The following is an 18,252-nucleotide window of genomic DNA, read 5'->3' as shown; positions in this document are numbered from 1 at the left end:
TGCAGGGTGTTTCACGTATCAGGAATAGATGGACTCGGCCTTGCTACGCTCGACCTCGGCCGAACTAGACTCATCGTTCAGTTTGTCACTCCAGGTCCACTACCCGATTCATCCCCTTAGCTCCACGGGCTAAAGAGACCACTATGGACATAAACCATACAAATCAAGAAACCTCTGACTCGTTGGAGATCCATCAGTTTAATCAGAAATGAATAAAAAGGTAAAATGGTGTTTCAGGTCGTTTTTTCATTGAACGTTGTGTAAGTGGCTCAGGTATAAGAGTATCAGCTTGCGCTGGGTTTGCAGTCTTTCCCCATGCCGATGCAAGTTGTATCCCATCCCTTCAGGGGATTTGGAGCGAGGAAAGCACTGGAAAAACATAACTAGGTTAGCAACAAATAAACTGATATATTAATTTATAGATCATTACAATGGGACACCTGTGTAGCAACTACAGATCAGCAAAGGTTTAAGGCAGTAAGGTGATGAACCATGCACCTGACCAATACAGGGAGTTTGACCAGGGTACAGGTTCAAAGGTCGACCTTTACAAACGTTTCATGGGTTCTTTAACATCTATACTGCAAAGAGGAGGACAGGTGGCTTAACGTCTCCTCCGAAGAACGTCAAAACCTGATACAGCAACAGTTGGTGGTTTTTCAACCATGTTGATAGTTTAATTAACTGGGCTATCACAACAGGTCACAATTAACCTCATAGTTCAAATGTTCTACACCTACTCAGAAATTTGGAAGTCCTCACCTGAGGCCGACCGGTTGCCTGTGAAAGTTGTACTGCTGCTGCTAAGACCAAGACCTCCTCCAGAGCTGTAGGTCCCACCCAGGGCACTGCTGAGCATACCTGATGTCCCCACACCGCTGGTTCCGAAGCCAAGACCACCTCTGGAATAGACACCCAAGTAGCCTCCACCACCATTGCCACCCACGAAGCCCCCGCCGAGGGAGGTGCCAATACTTGGGCCAAGGCCACTGCTGGCCGGATGTGTTCCACCGAACTGACTGCAACTACCTCCCATAGCACCTTTGGCTGTTGTGATGGTGATTCCGCCACCGGTATTGATTCTGCAGATACATCACAATAAAGGTATAAAAGTAGTGGGAATGGAGTTGAATACGTACTCAACAGTACTATTGATGCAAATGAAGTGAAATGGTAAAAATAATATCGAAAAGATTGCAAATAAACGATGAAATGAGTAGAAAAATGATGGGGAACTTCTGGAGGAGAGTGTTTCTTCTCAAATTTTGTACCTGGCATCCTCGCTGTCCAGAAGTTTCCTGTAGGCCGCAATCTCGATGTCCAGGGACATCTTGGTGGCCAGAAGCTCCTGGTATTCTCTTCCATACTGTGACATTTGCTGCACATGGACGAGGTATTCATTATGGTAGTTAAAGACAACCTTGAGGATGACGAGCTACAAGGAATACCAAAACCCGTGGTTGAATTTACCTTTTTAATCTTATCCAGCTCCATCTTAAGATGACTATTCTTCTCCGTCCATTCTTCTTTCTGATACTGGATATTCGCCTCGCTCTCCGTGATTTGAGATTCCAGTTCGGTGTTCTGGAGGACAAAGCATGGAGATGTTTCAAAGTCAAATATTGAATGGTCTGAGCGCAATCCAGATGTTTTCTGCATACCTGTGTGGTCATTTTTGGATCAGATTGATAATTTGACCAATAGAAAATGATATCGGTTTGTAAACGAGGCCTGATAAATTTGATGTAAAGACACCGCTCACCTGTAAACGCAGGCGCTCAATCTCCCTCCGGAGAGAGTCGAGTTGCATCTTGTAAGCGCGCATCTCCTCCTTAGCTTGAGTAAGTGCATGCGTACCGTTCTGAGTTGAACCAGCTACAGCATATATCTACTTGACAAAAAGGTATCAAAATTTATTAATATCCATCACCCAGGAGGGTTTACCGTGGGAGTTGTTGTATGCAGATGATCTGGTGTTGATTGCAGAAAGTATGGATGGACTGAAGGAGAAGATGAACAAGTGGAAGAAATGTATGGAGACAAAACGTCTGAAGGTGAATATCGGAAAAACGAAGGTGATGGCAAGTGGTAAAGCATGTGGTGAGGTGGAAAGAACTGGGAAGTGGCCGTGTGCTGTGTGTAGGAAGGGTGTCGGAGTGAATTCCATTCAATGGACAATGTGCGCTGAGTGGGTTCATCAAAAATGTAGTGGTTTGAGAGGGTCATTAACCAGTGTGGCAGCTACATTCAAGTGTAAGGTGTGCACAGAGGGAGCTGCAGATGGAGGAAATGTTGAGTTGGATCTTGGAGACGGCGTGAAGCTGGAAGGTGTGAAAACATTTTGCTACCTCGGAGACATGCTGAATGGAGAAGGTGGATCAGACTCGGCAACGGTTGCTAGAGTGAGATGTGCATGGAAGAAGTTTCGGGAACTGGGTGGCGTGTTGATGAGGAGTGGTGTCGTTGAAGCTGAAGGGAAAGGTGTATGCTGCATGTATGAGAAGTGTTATGATTTATGGGAGCGAGACATGGGTAATGAACGTAGAGCAGCAAGTAAGGCTGGAAAGGGTGGAAATGCGAATGGTTCGGTGGATGTGTGGAGTATCGTTGAGAGAGAGGAAGACAAATGATGAATTGCGAAAGATGATGGGAATAGAGCCTGTGATGGATGCTGTGAAGAGGAACAGGTTGAGATGGTTTGGTCATGTGTTGAGGAAGGATGAAAGTGACTGGTTGAGAAGAGTGATGGAAATGAATGTAGAAGGAAGTAGAGGACGGGGAAGACCGAGAAAGACTTGGCTAAAGATGGTGGAAGAAGAAATGCGGGCAAGGGGGTTAACAAGGAGAGATGCAGAAAATAGGGCAAAATGGAGAAGATTGTCATGGGGACCGCAAGGCTTACCCCCGCTCTAGCAGGGAAAATGGCCTTAAAATGCCTGTTGTTGTTGTTGTTGTTCATCACCCAGGCCTTCCGCTCAATGATCTCCAAAAGTGATGGACTACTGAGTTATACCTAAGATTGTGTAAAGCTTTGAAATTCTGACAGCAGGTGCACTCACCTGAGATTGGACCTTAGTGAAAGCTTCCTCCCTACACTTGCTGGCCAAGACCTCATAATGAGCCTTCACTTCCTGGACGGCCGTGGTCAGGTCCATCGCCTGGATACTGTTGTCCACGGTGATGGAGACCGCGGCGGTGGATCCTCCGGTGATGGACGTCTGAACCTCGCGGATGCGCTGCGAAGACCAATTTAAAGATGTTGAGCTTGTACATCAAAATCATTTCTGGGTGGTGTATTGGAAATGAGTGTTTAATTGGTTTACCGCATTGTAGATCTGCTTGAGCATGTTTATTTGATCTTCAACACCGTGGACTTTTGTCTGGAGGCTTACAATGGTCAGGTAAGTATTGTCTATTTCCTGCCGAGTATAAAACAAAACAGAAACAAGCATTCTGAGTATTGTGCTGCAATACATGTCCCCTACCAAAGTTCAAAGTGCCATAACTTTGTCAAAAATGATCGAATATGCAAATTTATGCATGGTTGATGCTGGTTTTCAAACTTGATCTGAGGTATGCTGAGACACGTGTGTCACGCCTCGCCTCGTTGATAAGCCCGCAAGGTCGCTCCGTGGAGTGGCCTGTACGTATTGCACTGTGTGAATTATATAAATTATTACCAACTCACGGTCTGAGATACTAGCGATTCAAGAGATATCCATTTTTAAAATAATTTTCGTTTAATTAACGATATCTGCCAAACCACGTGCCCTATCGCAAATTCCAAAAGGACATTTTAGTGCTGAACAGATCTGTGAAGTTTCCCCTCGATTGGATCAAAAATGAGGGAGGAGCTCGGTTTTAAAGGTTCATGCTTAAAAACGTCATAACTCTGAAACCATGTGATGCATGACGTCATGCTCGTTGACTTTTTTGTTCGTCATGGGTATGCGATTCTGCCTGCAAAGATTGGCCTCGATCTGTTCAGCCGTTGCAGGTTCAGGTTGCAGGTTCAGCCGTTGCAAGAAAAAGGGATTTTCGTGTTTTCACGAAAAACAATATGGCGACCGAACCACGTAACCTCTGACGTCATAATTACCATTAAAATATTCTACAGACCGAGTCCATCATATGCTGAAAACTTTATCTCAATCGGTCCTATTATTGCAGAGAAATTGGTTTTTAAAGGAAATTAAAACTTAAAATGGCACTGAGTTAAGGATCATCAGAATTATCAGAATTACCAAAGTTCAAAGTGCCATAACTTTGTCAAAAATGATCGAAACGTCGTGAAGTTCGAACTTTTCCTGTAACTTATCATGAGGAAACCATGTGCCAAGTTTGAAATCATTAGCATTAAGCGTTTAGAAAAAAAGTCCGGAAAACTGTTCTTTGCGTGACGGACTGACGGACTGACAGACGGACGGACTGACGGACTGATGGGCGGAGGGACGGCGTGCAAACCTATAGTCCCCTCCGGTGTACACCGGCAGGGGACTAATAATAATGGAGGCTTAACAAAGTGTAGTTCCCCCCCTTGAGTGTGTATGTGTGTATGTGTGTATACAGTGTACATACTTAATAGACAGCCCCGAAAAGGTGGAAAAAGGACATGAATGTATGTTATGACTAATCATGTGGGACGTGAATTTCTTAAACTTTTATTGATAGAACAATAAGTAAGCAAACACACACACACACACACATATATATATAGATACACACACACACACACATACATATATATATATATACACAAACACACACACACACACACACACACACACATATATATATATATTGTTGCGAATATGGAATTTGGCCTCCATATCCGCTTGTAAATATTCCCCTATTTTCTCCAATACTCCCCAACTTTCCCCAGTCCCCCATTCCCTAGTCCCATTGCATGTAAATAACAATCAGTAGAGCCGACCTTCCCCTTATTCCCCCATTAAATGTCGTGCCCAGGTCCACCGCACCACAGGTAGACAACTTTCGGACATCTTCCTAGTTATTCTTATTCTATGTCAGTTAAGGCCTCGTCTCCATTAATTATGACTCTTCGTTGCACCAGAATGTGATTATATGGCATCAGTAGTGAGTTTAGGACCTTTCCCATACCTCCTCCCATCTTCTTCCCCAAACAACAACAATAACAACAACTACAACAACAATTACAACAACAACAGAGGAGATGGCGGCGGAGCGGGGGAGGATGCGTCCTCACACCGGCTCGATTAGCTCCAGACCATGCGCTCCACGGGGTTACCCCGAAGGGGCTGGCTGTCAGCTCCTCGTCAGGGGCGGAGCCAGTAACCCCCCCCGCACGCACCCAATGAGAAGCAACGTGCCGATTCCACGAGGCGGAGCTAACGAGCCGAGGGCGTGTCACTCCCCGCCGGATATACGCAGCCGCTTGCCGGACGTGACGTGAGATGCGCCCCCAGCTTGAGACGACAAGACGCCACCTCGAGCGCTGAGAGACCTCCTGCATCTTTTGGGCCGCGCCATCCTGTCCCTGAGCACAAGGTGCACCTTGTGCTGGCCATCGAATACCCGCTTTCCTAGCCATCAATCCCCGTGTGAGTCAGTTTTTGTCCTGTTTCTCTGTGGTCTGTCGGGAATAATATAAGGTTGTGTCTAAGTGCCTGTCTTCCTATGATGTACCTCTTGTAGTTGTAATCTAACCTTCCGCCTTAATATAACCTCCTCCGGAGGTCTTGAGAACTGAACCCCTGGTGTCGTATTGTGTCATTATAACCCAGCCGGGTGTCTTCTCTTTCCTATTGAGCCAGCGTAGCGCGGCTTCGTCGACGTTCGAGTACAATCGGGTAATTTGTGCGGACACGACGGCCATTCCGCTCGGCCCACCTTAACATCAAAGTCGTGTCTGTAACAATATATATATATATATATATATATATATATATATATATATATATATATCTATATATATATATATATATACACATATATATATATATACACACACACACACACACACACACACACACACACACACACACACACACACACATACACATACACATACACACACACACACACACAAACACACATATATGAATGAATGAATGAATGATCGTTTTCAGACCATTTTCCCCGCCAGAGCGGGGGTTAGCCTTGCGGGCCCCATGACAATCATGGACCCCTGTTTGAGGCAATGTTTTTATGGCCGGATGCCCTTCCTGGCGCCAACCCTCAGTCGGCTCTTACGATGCGCAGGGATACGGTGTACCTATTCTAAACCGGGGTACACACCGGGAACACACACACATATATACAGTCACGTGAAAAAGTAAGAACACCCCATGTAAAGTTTTGACTTTTTCAACATATTTCAACATACAGCTATTTGATCTTCATTCCAACAATATTGATAGATAAAGGTGATATAAAATAACAAATATCATGAAACATTTACATTTTGTATTCCATTGTATAATTTAAATTCCAGTGGATTGGGCACTGAGTACCCTCGTCCCTCTATACAAGGGGAAAGGTGACCCTCTCGAGTGTGGCTCGTACCGAGCGATAAAGTTATTGGAGCATGGAATGAAGGTATTGGAAAGGGTGTTGGAGAGGAGGATAAGGAAGAAAGTGAAGATCGACGAAATGCCGTTTGGATTTATGCCAGGAAGAGGAACGACAGACGCGCTTTTCATTGTGAGGCAGTTGCAGGAGAAGTACATGGAGAAGAGGAAGAAGCTGTTTCTTGGGTTTGTTGATCTGGAGAAAGCATTCGGTAGGGTTCCACGCAAAGTATTGACATGGGCATTGAGGAAGTTAGGAGTGGAGGAATTGTTGATCAGAGTAGTGATGGCAATGTACAAAAGAGCGCGCACAGCTGTAAGGACGAAGGACGGGAACAGTGGTGAGTTTGAGGTGAAGGTGCTTGGGGTGGAGGTGCTTGGGCCCTGTGCTTTTTCTGGTCTTCATCAATGGTCTCTCTGACTCTCTTGAAAATCCTCTCTATCTCTTTGCTGATGACTCCACTCTCTGCCGCTCCATTCCTCATCCCTCAGATCGGCAGTCTGCAGCCTCCTCACTCTCTGCAGACCTGGACAAAATCACAGACTGGGCAAACAAATGGAACATGTCTTTCAATCCTGACAAATCTCACACTCTCACGATGTCTCTCTGAAAAGACCGACTGGAAAACCCTCCCATCCACTTTCTGAATAATCCTCTCCAAGAAGTTCTGTCACTCAAGCTTTTGGGTCTCACTATCTGCCATGATCTTTCCTGGGAAAACCACATTTCCAAGCTGGCCTCCAAAGCCAGTCGCCAACTGGGCATCCTCCGTCGTGCGAAGTCCTTCCTTGGCACACCTGAGCTCCTCACGTCATACAAGGCTTTCATCCGCAGCTCAATGGAATACTGCTCTCCCCTCTGGGCTGGTGCTCCTGCCTCACACCTAGCTCGTCTTCACGCTGTTGAAACCAAAGCGTTCAGAATCATTGGAATCTCCCGCGATGACGCTATCTCCGAGGGCCTTTCACTTACTCACCGCAGGCAGGTTGGTGGTCTTTCCGTCTTCTACCGACTCCTCTCCGGCCTTGCTCCCCCAGCTCTCTCTGGGCTCTGTCCCCCAAATATTCCTGCAGGTCACACAAGATCTGCCTGCATCCCTCTTATGGTTAAACTGACAAAATCCAGACTCTCTGCTGACCTTCACTCCTTCATTCCTCTTTTCTCCCGCCTCTGGAACAAACTCCCTCACTCTCTTCAATCCCACTCCTCCCTCCAGGTCTTTAAAACGGCTGTTCACCACCATCTCTTATCTTCCCCAATCCAAAACCTTGATCTTTTCTACCCCCGCTAATTTCACCCCAAATCCACTTTTTTGAGGTGACTTTTGTCTTCTTTCCTGGAGGTCCTTGGTGTCCTTGCGTTTTATACCTATCCTGCCTCCCCCCAGGCCCTCTGCTTCCCACACATCTCCCGATGTCCCTGCCCTCAAATGTTGTGTTTGTGTGCTTCCTCCACTTCTCTCCCCATCTTGTCGACCACTCCCATTTTTATATACTTTGTTTACTTGTTTGTTTGATTTGTTTGTTTGATAAATGTTAGCTCTTTCACGAGCCGCGACTCCGTATACAAAAAAAAAAAAAAGGTGGGAGTGCATCAGGGGTCGGTACTAAGTCCACTACTATTTGGAGATGTGATGGAGGTGCTGGCTCAGAACGTAAAGGAGGGTTTACCGTGGGAGTTGTTGTATGCAGATGATCTGGTGTTGATTGCGGAAAGTATGGATGGACTGAAGGAAAAGATGAACAAGTGGAAGGAATGTATGGAGACAAAAGGTCTGAAGGTGAATATCGGAAAGACTAAGGTGATGGCAAGTGGTAAAGCATGTGGTGAGGTGGAAAGAACTGGGAAGTGGCCGTGTGCTGTGTGCAGGAAGGGTGTCAGAGTGAACTCCATTCAATGTACAATGTGCGCTGAGTGGGTTCATCAAAAATGTAGTGGTTTGAGAGGGTCATTTACCAGTGTGGCAGCTACATTCAAATGTAAGGTGTGCACAGAGGGAGCTGCAGTTGGAGGAAATGTTGAGTTGGATCTTGGAGACGGTGTGAAGCTGGAAGGTGTGAAAACATTTTGCTACCTCGGAGACATGCTGAATGGAGAAGGTGGATCAGACTCGGCAACGGTTGCTAGAGTGAGATGTGCATGGAAGAAGTTTCGGGAACTGAGTGGCGTGCTGATGATGAGGGGAGTGTCATTGAAGCTGAAGGGAAAGGTGTATGCTGCATGTGTGAGAAGTGTTATGATTTATGGGAGTGAGACATGGGTAATGAACGTAGAGCAGCAACGAAGGATGGAAAGGGTGGAAATGCGAATGGTTCGACGGATGTGCAGAGTATCGTTGAGAGAGAGGAAGACAAATGATGAATTGCGAAAGATGATGGCAATAGAGCCTGTGATTGAGGCTGTGAAGAGGAACAGGTTGAGATGGTTTGGTCATGTGTTGAGGAAGGATGAAAGTGACTGGTTGTTAAGAGTGATGGAAATGAATGTAGAAGGAAGTAGAGGACGGGGAAGACCGAGAAAGACTTGGCTAAAGATGGTGGAAGAAGAAATGCGGGCAAGGGAGTTAACAAGGAGAGATGCAGAAAATAGGGCAAAATGGAGAAGATTGTCATGGGGACCGCAAGGCTAACCCCCGCTCTAGTAGGGAAAATGGCCTTTAAAATGCATGTTGTGTTGTTGTTGTTGTATAATTTAAATAAACATAAATGCAAATTTTGCATGTGGAAAAAGTAAGTACACCCCTACATTTATCACCACTTCAAATACCTAAAATTAGAATCAGGTGCACCAGCTCAGGTGCTAATGATTAGAACATCGTTAGAGAGGATCTTGGAGGAACCGGTCTTATTTAAACCTCAGACATTTAGTTTGGTTTGCTCTTTGTTGTTGAAGTGTGCGGCATCACCATGCCGAGATCAAAAGAGCTCTCTGAGGCCTTCAGAAAGAGGATTATAGATGCCTACGAGTCTGGGAAAGGATTTTAAAAGATCTCCAAACAATTTGAAATCAATCATTCGACTGTCCGGAAGATCATCCACAAATGGAGAAGATTCCAAACAACTGCCAACTTGTTCAGGCCAGGCCGCCCCAGCAAGTTCAGCCCGAGAGCAGACCGCAAGATGCTGAAAGCAGTCTCTAAGAACTCCAGAATGTCATCACGGGACCTACAGGTAGCTCTTGCCACTGTTGATGTCAAAGTGCACGAGTCTACCATTAGAAAGAGGCTGCACAAATTTGATATACATGGGAGGTGTGCCAGGAGGAAACCTTTGCTGTCCAGAAAGAATATCAGGGCAAGACTAAAGTTTGCCAATGAACACCGAGGCAAAGACCAGCACTTCTGGAACAATGTGCTCTGGACAGATGAGTCAAAGGTAGAGCTATTTGGCCACAGTACCAGAAGACATGTTTGTCGAAAACCAAACACAGCATTTGACCACAAGAACCTGATACCAACTGTAAAGCATGGTGGTGGAAATATTATGGTTTGGGGCAGCTTTGCTGCATCAGGGCCTCGGCAGCTCAGCATCATAGAATCCACGATGAATTCTTCATTTTACCAGAGTGTGCTTGAGGATAATGTGTGGCCATCTGTCGGAAAGTTGAAGCTCAACCGAAGGTGGACCTTGCAACATGACAATGACCCTAAACATACCAGTAAATCCACCAAGGAATGGCTGAAAAGAAAGAAATGGAGGGTTCTGGAATGGCGAAGTCAAAGCCTGGATCTAAATCCCATCGAGATGTTGTGGGGGGATTTGAAACGAGCTGTGCATGCAAGAAACCCCTCAAACGTCGCACAGCTGAAATCTGCATGGAGGAGTGGGCAAGAATTTCTCCCAGTCGATGTCAGAGACTGGTAGACAGTTATAAGAAACGCCTACATGAGGTTGTTTCTGCCAAAGGGGGCAATACCACCTGTTAGAGCCAAGGGTGTACTTACTTTTTCCACATGCGAAATTTGCATTTATGTTTATTTAAATTATACAATGGACTACAAAATGTAAATGTTTCATGATATTTGTTATATTATATCACCTTTTCTATCAATATTGTTGAAATGAAGATCAAATAGCTGTGTGTTGAAATATGTTGAAAAAGTCAAAACTTTACATGGGGTGTACTTACTTTTTCACGTGACTGTATATATATACACACACACACACACACACACACACACACACACACACACACACACACACACACACACATATATATATATATATATATATATATATATATATATATATATATATACACAAAGAATTAAGTTAAGCACCCCCCCCGTTTTTTTACAACCTCGCACATTACAAGTTTGTTGTCGTCAAAACAGTGTAATATACCCATGATATTGCTATATTTTCTGGAGAAGTGATATTATGGTCACATAAAAACATAACAATCATGCCGTTTTCAATATTTTATTCTGAATAATTTAAGGTGAAAATTTTTGGGAATTTTAGGCATATTTTCACCTCAATTTAAGTATGGAGCTATAGGTCCATCACGGACAGTGTGGATGACGTTTATGTTTTCTAACGTACAGTCATTGTTCTGAGAAGACCTCTAGCGATCTTTGCGTCAATAACGTGTGTAGGACCCACGTGATCGGATCACTGACTCAACCAATCACTTTTTTTCACTTTGATCACTCAATTTCATCAATGGATAATTGCTAATGTCATACCAATCATTATTTGATCTCACATACCTTAGAATATATGCCAATGTATACATATACACAAAGAATATATATTAGGGGGTGCTTACCTTAATTCGTTGTGTAGGGGTGCTTAACTTAATTCTTTGTGTATATATATACTGTATATATATATACATACATACACACACACACACACATATATATATATATACATACACACACACACACACACATATATATATATACATACACACACACACACACACACACACACACACACACACACACACACACACACACACACACACACACACACACACACACACACACACACTACTTACATCCTTATGGGTGTTCCACTCGCCTTCCAGAGATTTCGTCACCTCGGATTCTTCTTGATACCTGTGGACATCAAACCACGTTTCACATTCATAAAAGTATTATGATCAGTAAGGAAGTATTTAAATATAAATACACACACACAAACAGTCACACTCACACAGTTTTTTAAACCGATTCTTCACCATTGAGAGATCGGGCGAGAAGCGATATAATATAACATGATATTTAAACTAGAACGTCACTCAGTGAGGGCATACCTCCGCCCAGGGCCGGCGCTACCATTCGGCGAACTAGGCAGCCGCCGAGGGCGCAGACATCAGAGGGGCGCATTACTGAACCTTAAAGGGTCACAGTTTTATACAAATTATTGTTTTAAGACCGGACACAGTATACCGAGTGCCCTTTAGTTCAAAATGATTTGTGTGACAAAATATTTGCTTTTGTATTTGCGAAAGATAATCCAAGATTGATTATTTAAAATTTTGATTTTGCATATCTAAAACTTATTGCTCAAACCAAAAACTGTTTTGATTCTCTGTAATTTCCATTCACACACATAAAGGGACCACTTTGTTTATTTTGCATTGCAAACCACATGTAGTGTCATATTTTTTTTAAAGTGAAAGCCCATTTGCCCCAAAGCGTGGGGTAACAGTGGCACTGCCATATTAATGGATATTGCGCCTTTAATGTTGGTGCTGTTGGCATCTTACGGTACTTATTCTTGCAAGTTAAAATAAATTTAGCAGTTTCAAGTTTTCTGCTTTTTATTTTTTCTGCAAGACATCTGTTTTTAATAATCGAAGTTGGCAATTTTTTTTTGGGGGGGGGGGGGGGGAGGGGTGGAAGTAGCTGGCCTTGCCTAGGGCGCAAAATAGTCTGGCGCCGGCCCTGCTTCCGCCAGGTGAACAGTTTACGTTTTGTATCCCATTGATAGGTCGTATCTGGATCCAAACCCGAACCAAAATCTAATCAGCTTGCTCTTGTCACCGAATCAATTTATAATTTATGCACCGAGTTTTGTCATAACTCGTCCAAATCCATCCACAACTTTTTGAGATATCCTGCTATGTATCGTTTTTGGCCCGATCTCTCAATGGTGAAAAATCACTAAAAAAATTAAATAATCCTCATATCCGAATCCATATTCAGATCTTCACCAAAATCGAATCGAATCGTCCTTGTCAGATACCCAACTGGTCTTCCAAGTTTCTTCCAAATCCGTCCACAACGTTTTGAGATATCCCCCTGTGTATCGTTTTTGGCCCTATATCTCAATGGTGAAAAATCACTTAAAAAATTAAATAACTCTCGAATCCGAATCCATATTCAGATCTTCACCAAAATCGAATCGAATCGTCCTTGTCAGATACCCAACTGGTCTTCCAAGTTTCTTCCAAATCCGTCCACAACGTTTTGAGATATCCTGCTATGTATCGTTTTTGGCCCTATCTCCCAATGGTGAAGAATCACTGAAAAAATTCTAGTAGCCGGATCCGAATCCGGATCTTCACAAAAATCGAATCGAATCGTTCTTGTCAGATACCCAACTGGTCTTCCAAGTTTCTTCCAAATCCGTCCACAACGTTTTGAGATATCCTGCTATGTATCGTTTTTGGCCCTATCTCCCAATGGTGAAGAATCACTGAAAAAATTCTAGTAGCCGGATCCGAATCCGGATCTTCACAAAAATCGAATGATTTCGTACTTGTCACATACGCTACATCTCTGCCAAATTTCATCCGAATCCGTCCACAACCTTTTGAGATATTTTGTTCAAAAACATACAGACAAACAGACAGTCAAACAGACAGACAGGAGTGAAAACATAACCTCCATCTACCTTTGGTGGCGGAGGTAAAAGGTTACGGACGTGTTATGACTAAACTTTGTGGATGAGTTGGTTTGATGACAAGAACAAGCCGATTCGATGTTGGTTCATGTTGGATCCAGACCACGCCTATCAGTGGGATACAAAACGTAAAATGTTCCACCTGGCGGAGGTTTGCGCTCCACCGAGTCCGATCGAGTTTTGTTTATTTATTCGCGGGGACATGCCCTATTAAAATGCCCTATTAAAATGCCCTATTAAAATGCCCTATTAAAACTAGATGGTATTCATAGAATACTTATCCCGCGCAGTCAACCTGGTGGGAGCCACCTCTTCTGTTTTTAAGGGTTTTTTCTTTGATCCAATCGCCAAACCACGCGACGGATTACATCAAAAATTTACATTCTCTAAATTGTTGCGTATATCACACTCAATAAATTTTAAACTGATCGGACTGAGCATTGTACTTGTCGAATTATGACGTCATAATTAAGGCACCAATGACGTCATTGTTAACAATACCTATTCCCCATGTGGAGGTCTTTGAATGAACCACGTTTCTATATTTTCCTTGGAGTGGTTTCGGAGATATATAGGTGCAACGTTTTTCTAAGATAGCGTGCTACCACGTCAAATATGACGTCATAATTATGACAAATATTCTACAGTCATAGTCGATCCTATGGTAAAATATTCTACAGTCATAGTCGATCCTCTGGTAAAATATTCTACAGTCATAGTCGATCCTATTGTAAAATATTCTACAGTCATAGTCGATCCTATTGTAAAATATTCTACAGTCATAGTCGATCCTATTGTAAAATATTCTACAGTCATAGTCGATCCTATGGTAAAATATTCTACAGTCATAGTCGATCCTATGGTAAAATATTCTACAGTCATAGTCGATCCTATGGTAAAATATTCTACAGTCATAGTCGATCCTATGGTAAAATATTCTACAGTCATAGTCGATCCTATGGTAAAATATTCTACAGTCATAGTCGATCCTATTGTAAAATATTCTACAGTCATAGTCGATCCTATTGTAAAATATTCTACAGTCATAGTCGATCCTATTGTAAAATATTCTACAGTCATAGTCGATCCTATTGTAAAATATTCTACAGTCATAGTCGATCCTATTGTAAAAATTTTGTGTCAGTCGGACCAACAGTTGCCGAGAAAATGAATTTTTTAAATGCAAACACGTGCGTGCGGGCGGACGTGATGGCTTAACCGTGTATTCGATTTGCGAGCGCAGGGTAACGATATCGTTCCTAGAACCCCAGATTCATGCATGGTAACGATATAGTTCCTAGAACCGCAAGTTCGTGCATGGTAACGATATAGTTCCTAGAACCGCAGCTTCGTGCATGGTAACGATATAGTTCCTAGAACCGCAGTTTCGTGCATGGTAACGATATCGTTCCTAGAACCACAAGTTAGTGCAGGGTAACGATATCATTCTTAGACCCACAGGTTCGTGCAGGGTAACAATATCGTTCCTAGAACCGCAGGTTCATGCAGGGTAACGATACCATTCCTAGAACCGCATGTTCGTGCATGGTAACGATATCATTCCTAGACCCACACGCTCTTGCAGGGTAATGACATAGTTCCGAGAACCACAGGTTCATGCATGGTAACGATACCATTCCTAGAACCGCATATTCATGCATGGTAACGATATCGTTCCTCGAACCGCAGGGTCGTGCATGGTAACGATATCGTTCCTAGAACCACAGATTCGTGCATGGTAACGATACCATTCCTAGAACCGCATTTTCATGCATGGTAACGATATCGTTCCTCGAACCGCAGGGTCGTGCATGGTAACGATATCGTTCCTAGAACCACAGATTCGTGCATGGTAACGATACCATTCCTCGAACCACAGATTCATGCATGGTAACGATACCATTCCTAGAACCGCATGTTCGTGCATGGTAACGATATCGTTCCTAGAACCACAGATTCATGCATGGTAACGATACCATTCCTAGAACCGCATGTTCGTGCATGGTAACGATATCGTTCCTAGAACCACAGATTCATGCATGGTAACGATACCATTCCTAGAACCGCATGTTCGTGCATGGTAACGATATCGTTCCGAGAACCACAGGTTCATGCATGGTAACGATACCATTCCTAGAACCGCATGTTCGTGCATGGTAACGATATCGTTCCTCGAACCGCAGGGTCGTGCATGGTAACGATATCGTTCCTAGAACCACAGATTCGTGCATGGTAACGATATCGTTCCTAGAACCACAGGTTCGTGCAGGGTAACGATATTGTTCCTAGAACAACAGGTTCGTGCATGGTAACGATATTGTTCCTAGAACCGCAGGTTCGTGCATGGTAACGATATCGTTCCTAGAACCACAGGTTCATGCAAGGTAACGATATAGTTCCTAGAACCGCAGGTTCGTGCATGGTAGCGATATCGTTCCTAGAACCGCAGGGTCGTGCATGGTAACGATATCGTTCCTAGAACCACAGGTTCGTGCAGGGTAACGATATTGTTCCTAGAACCACAGGTTAGCGCAGGGTAACGTTATCATTCCTAGTACCACAGGTTAGCGCAGGGTAACGATATTGTTCCTAGAACCACAGGTTCGTGCATGGTAACGATATTGTTCCTAGAACCGCAGGTTCGTGCATGGTAACGATATCGTTCCTAGAAACACAGGTTCATGCAAGGTAACGATATAGTTCCTAGAACCACAGGTTCGTGCATGGTAACGATATTGTTCCTAGAACCACAGGTTCATGCAAGGTAACGATATTGTTCCTAGAACCACAGGTTCGTGCATGGTAACGATATCGTTCCTAGAACCACAGGTTCATGCAAGGTAACGATATTGTTCCTAGAACCACAGGTTAGCGCAGGGTAACGTTATCATTCCTAGTACCACAGGTTAGCGCAGGGTAACGTTATCATTCCTAGATCCACAGGCTAACCTGGTGGGTAAATGTAGTAAAATGAGGTAGCTTACTTGGTGTTGAGATCCTGAGTGGTGTTGGTCAGGTGGTCGATTTCGTTCTGCAAAGCGGTCTTGGTGGTCTGCAGGTTATCGATCTGAGTGTGGTAGGTACCGTTGATGGCGCCAACCACCACGGCCGTGTTCACGGGACCCGAAAGGTCGTTCGGGTTGTTGATCATGGTGATTTGGGCCTTCAGAATGGCGTTCTGCTGCTCCAAGGTGTGCACCTGGGATTGGGGAGTTGAGAAAAATCAAACACCTTTACACACACACACACACACACACACACACACACACACACACACACACACACACACACACACACAAACCTTTAGAAACACACACACACACACACACACACACACACACACACACAAACCTTTACACACACACACACACACACACACACACACACACACACAAACCTTTACACACACACACACACACACACACACACACACACACACACACACACACACACACACACACACACCTTTGTGCTAACTTGTCCCCCTAAGGGTCCATGAGACGGTACCTTGTCCACCAAAGCTGCTAACTTGTCCCCCTAAGGGTCCATGAGACGGAACCTTGTCCACTTAAGGGTCCATGAAATGGAACCTTGTCCATCAAAGCTGCTCACTTGTCCCCCTAAAGGTCCATGAGACGGAACCTTGTCCACCAAAGCTGCTAACTTGTTCCCCTAAGGGTCCATGAGACGGAAGCTTGTCCAACAAAGCTGCTAACTTGTTCCCCTAAGGGTACATGAGACGGAAGCTTGTCCAACAAAGCTGCTAACCTGTCCCCCTAAGGGTCCATGAGACGGTACCTTGTCCACCAAAGCCACTAGTTGGTCCCCCTAAGGGTCCATGAGACGGAAGCTTGTCCACCAAAGCTGATAACTTGTCCCCCTAAGGGTCCATGAGACAGAACCTTGTGCACCAAAGCTACTAACTTGTCCCCATAAGGGTCCATGAGACGGAACTTTGTCCACCAAAGCCACTAGTTGGTCCCCCTAAGGGTCCATGAGACGGTACCTTGTCCACCAAAGCTGCTAACCTGTCCCCCTAAGGGTCCATGAGACGGTACCTTGTCCACCAAAGCCACTAGTTGGTCCCCCTAAGGGTCCATGAGACGGAACCTTGTCCACCAAAGCTGCTAACTTCTCCCCCTAAGGGTCCATGAGACAGAACCTTGTCCACCAAAGCTACTAACCTGTCCCCCTAAGGGTCCAGGAGACGGAACTTTGTCCACCAAAGCCACTAGTTGGTCCCCCTAAGGGTCCATGAGACGGTACCTTGTCCACCAAAGCTGCAAACTTGTCGTTCAGACCCTGCATCTCCATCTTTTCCTTGATTCGCGAGCCCTGCACAGCATCGAGTGGCGGGAACAAGGATGGGTCGATGTCAGCGTGCACGAGGGCGCCACCACCATGAGGTCCACCAATGGCGGCGGTCGCTGAGGGGAGGAAGCTCATATTGACTCCGTATCCGCTGATGGGGATCACTTTCCCTCCCATTCGAGAGTGAAAGGCAGACGTGATGGCTTTGAGGGCCGTTCCAGCCCCGGCTCCACGAAGACCTAGTCCCATTCCGGGGACCGTGATCCCATAGCCCCCCGGTCCGGTTGTGCCCTGGCCGATCAGTCTGGACAGGCCGGAACCTCCGACGTGCTTCCCGTACGACGAGGTACTCGAGCGGAGACCGAGGGCAGTGGTTAGTCCACCATCGGAGTACGAGGCGCCAAATCGTACGGACTGCCCGCTGATGCGGTAAGACCCGAGCCTGGCTCCACCGTCACCGAGTTGGGATATTGAGGCAGTGGCCGTCATGGCGGGTCGTGAGCAATATGGCGACGCGAATGACTCCAAGGGA

At 44.9% G+C, this 18,252-nt stretch overlaps 1 protein-coding gene across 2 annotated transcripts; it reads right to left on the bottom strand.

The window, feature by feature from the left end:
• Positions 1 to 182: 182 nt before the first annotated feature.
• On the bottom strand, positions 183 to 18,252 carry LOC137412789 (thread biopolymer filament subunit alpha-like). Of its 2 annotated transcripts, none has more exons than XM_068098105.2 (10): positions 17,676 to 18,252; positions 16,394 to 16,608; positions 11,557 to 11,617; positions 3,324 to 3,419; positions 3,060 to 3,236; positions 1,763 to 1,888; positions 1,471 to 1,584; positions 1,272 to 1,378; positions 763 to 1,082; positions 183 to 369 (listed from the first exon to the last, which is right to left on the bottom strand). In XM_068098105.2, exons 1-10 carry the CDS (start codon positions 18,207 to 18,209, stop codon positions 344 to 346), a joined length of 1,776 nt encoding a protein of 591 aa, XP_067954206.1. In that variant the 5' UTR covers positions 18,210 to 18,252; the 3' UTR covers positions 183 to 343. The 2 variants fall into 2 exon arrangements, with proteins under 2 accessions (XP_067954206.1, XP_067954208.1); XM_068098107.2 differs by having other exon boundaries at positions 862 to 1,082.

This window comes from Myxine glutinosa, chromosome 5 (genome assembly GCF_964187855.1).
Source record: "Myxine glutinosa chromosome 5, kmMyxGlut1.1, whole genome shotgun sequence".
Classification (NCBI taxonomy): domain Eukaryota; kingdom Metazoa; phylum Chordata; class Myxini; order Myxiniformes; family Myxinidae; genus Myxine; species Myxine glutinosa.
Note: the sequence above shows the minus strand (reverse complement) of the source record. Positions and strands in the feature narration are given on the sequence as shown.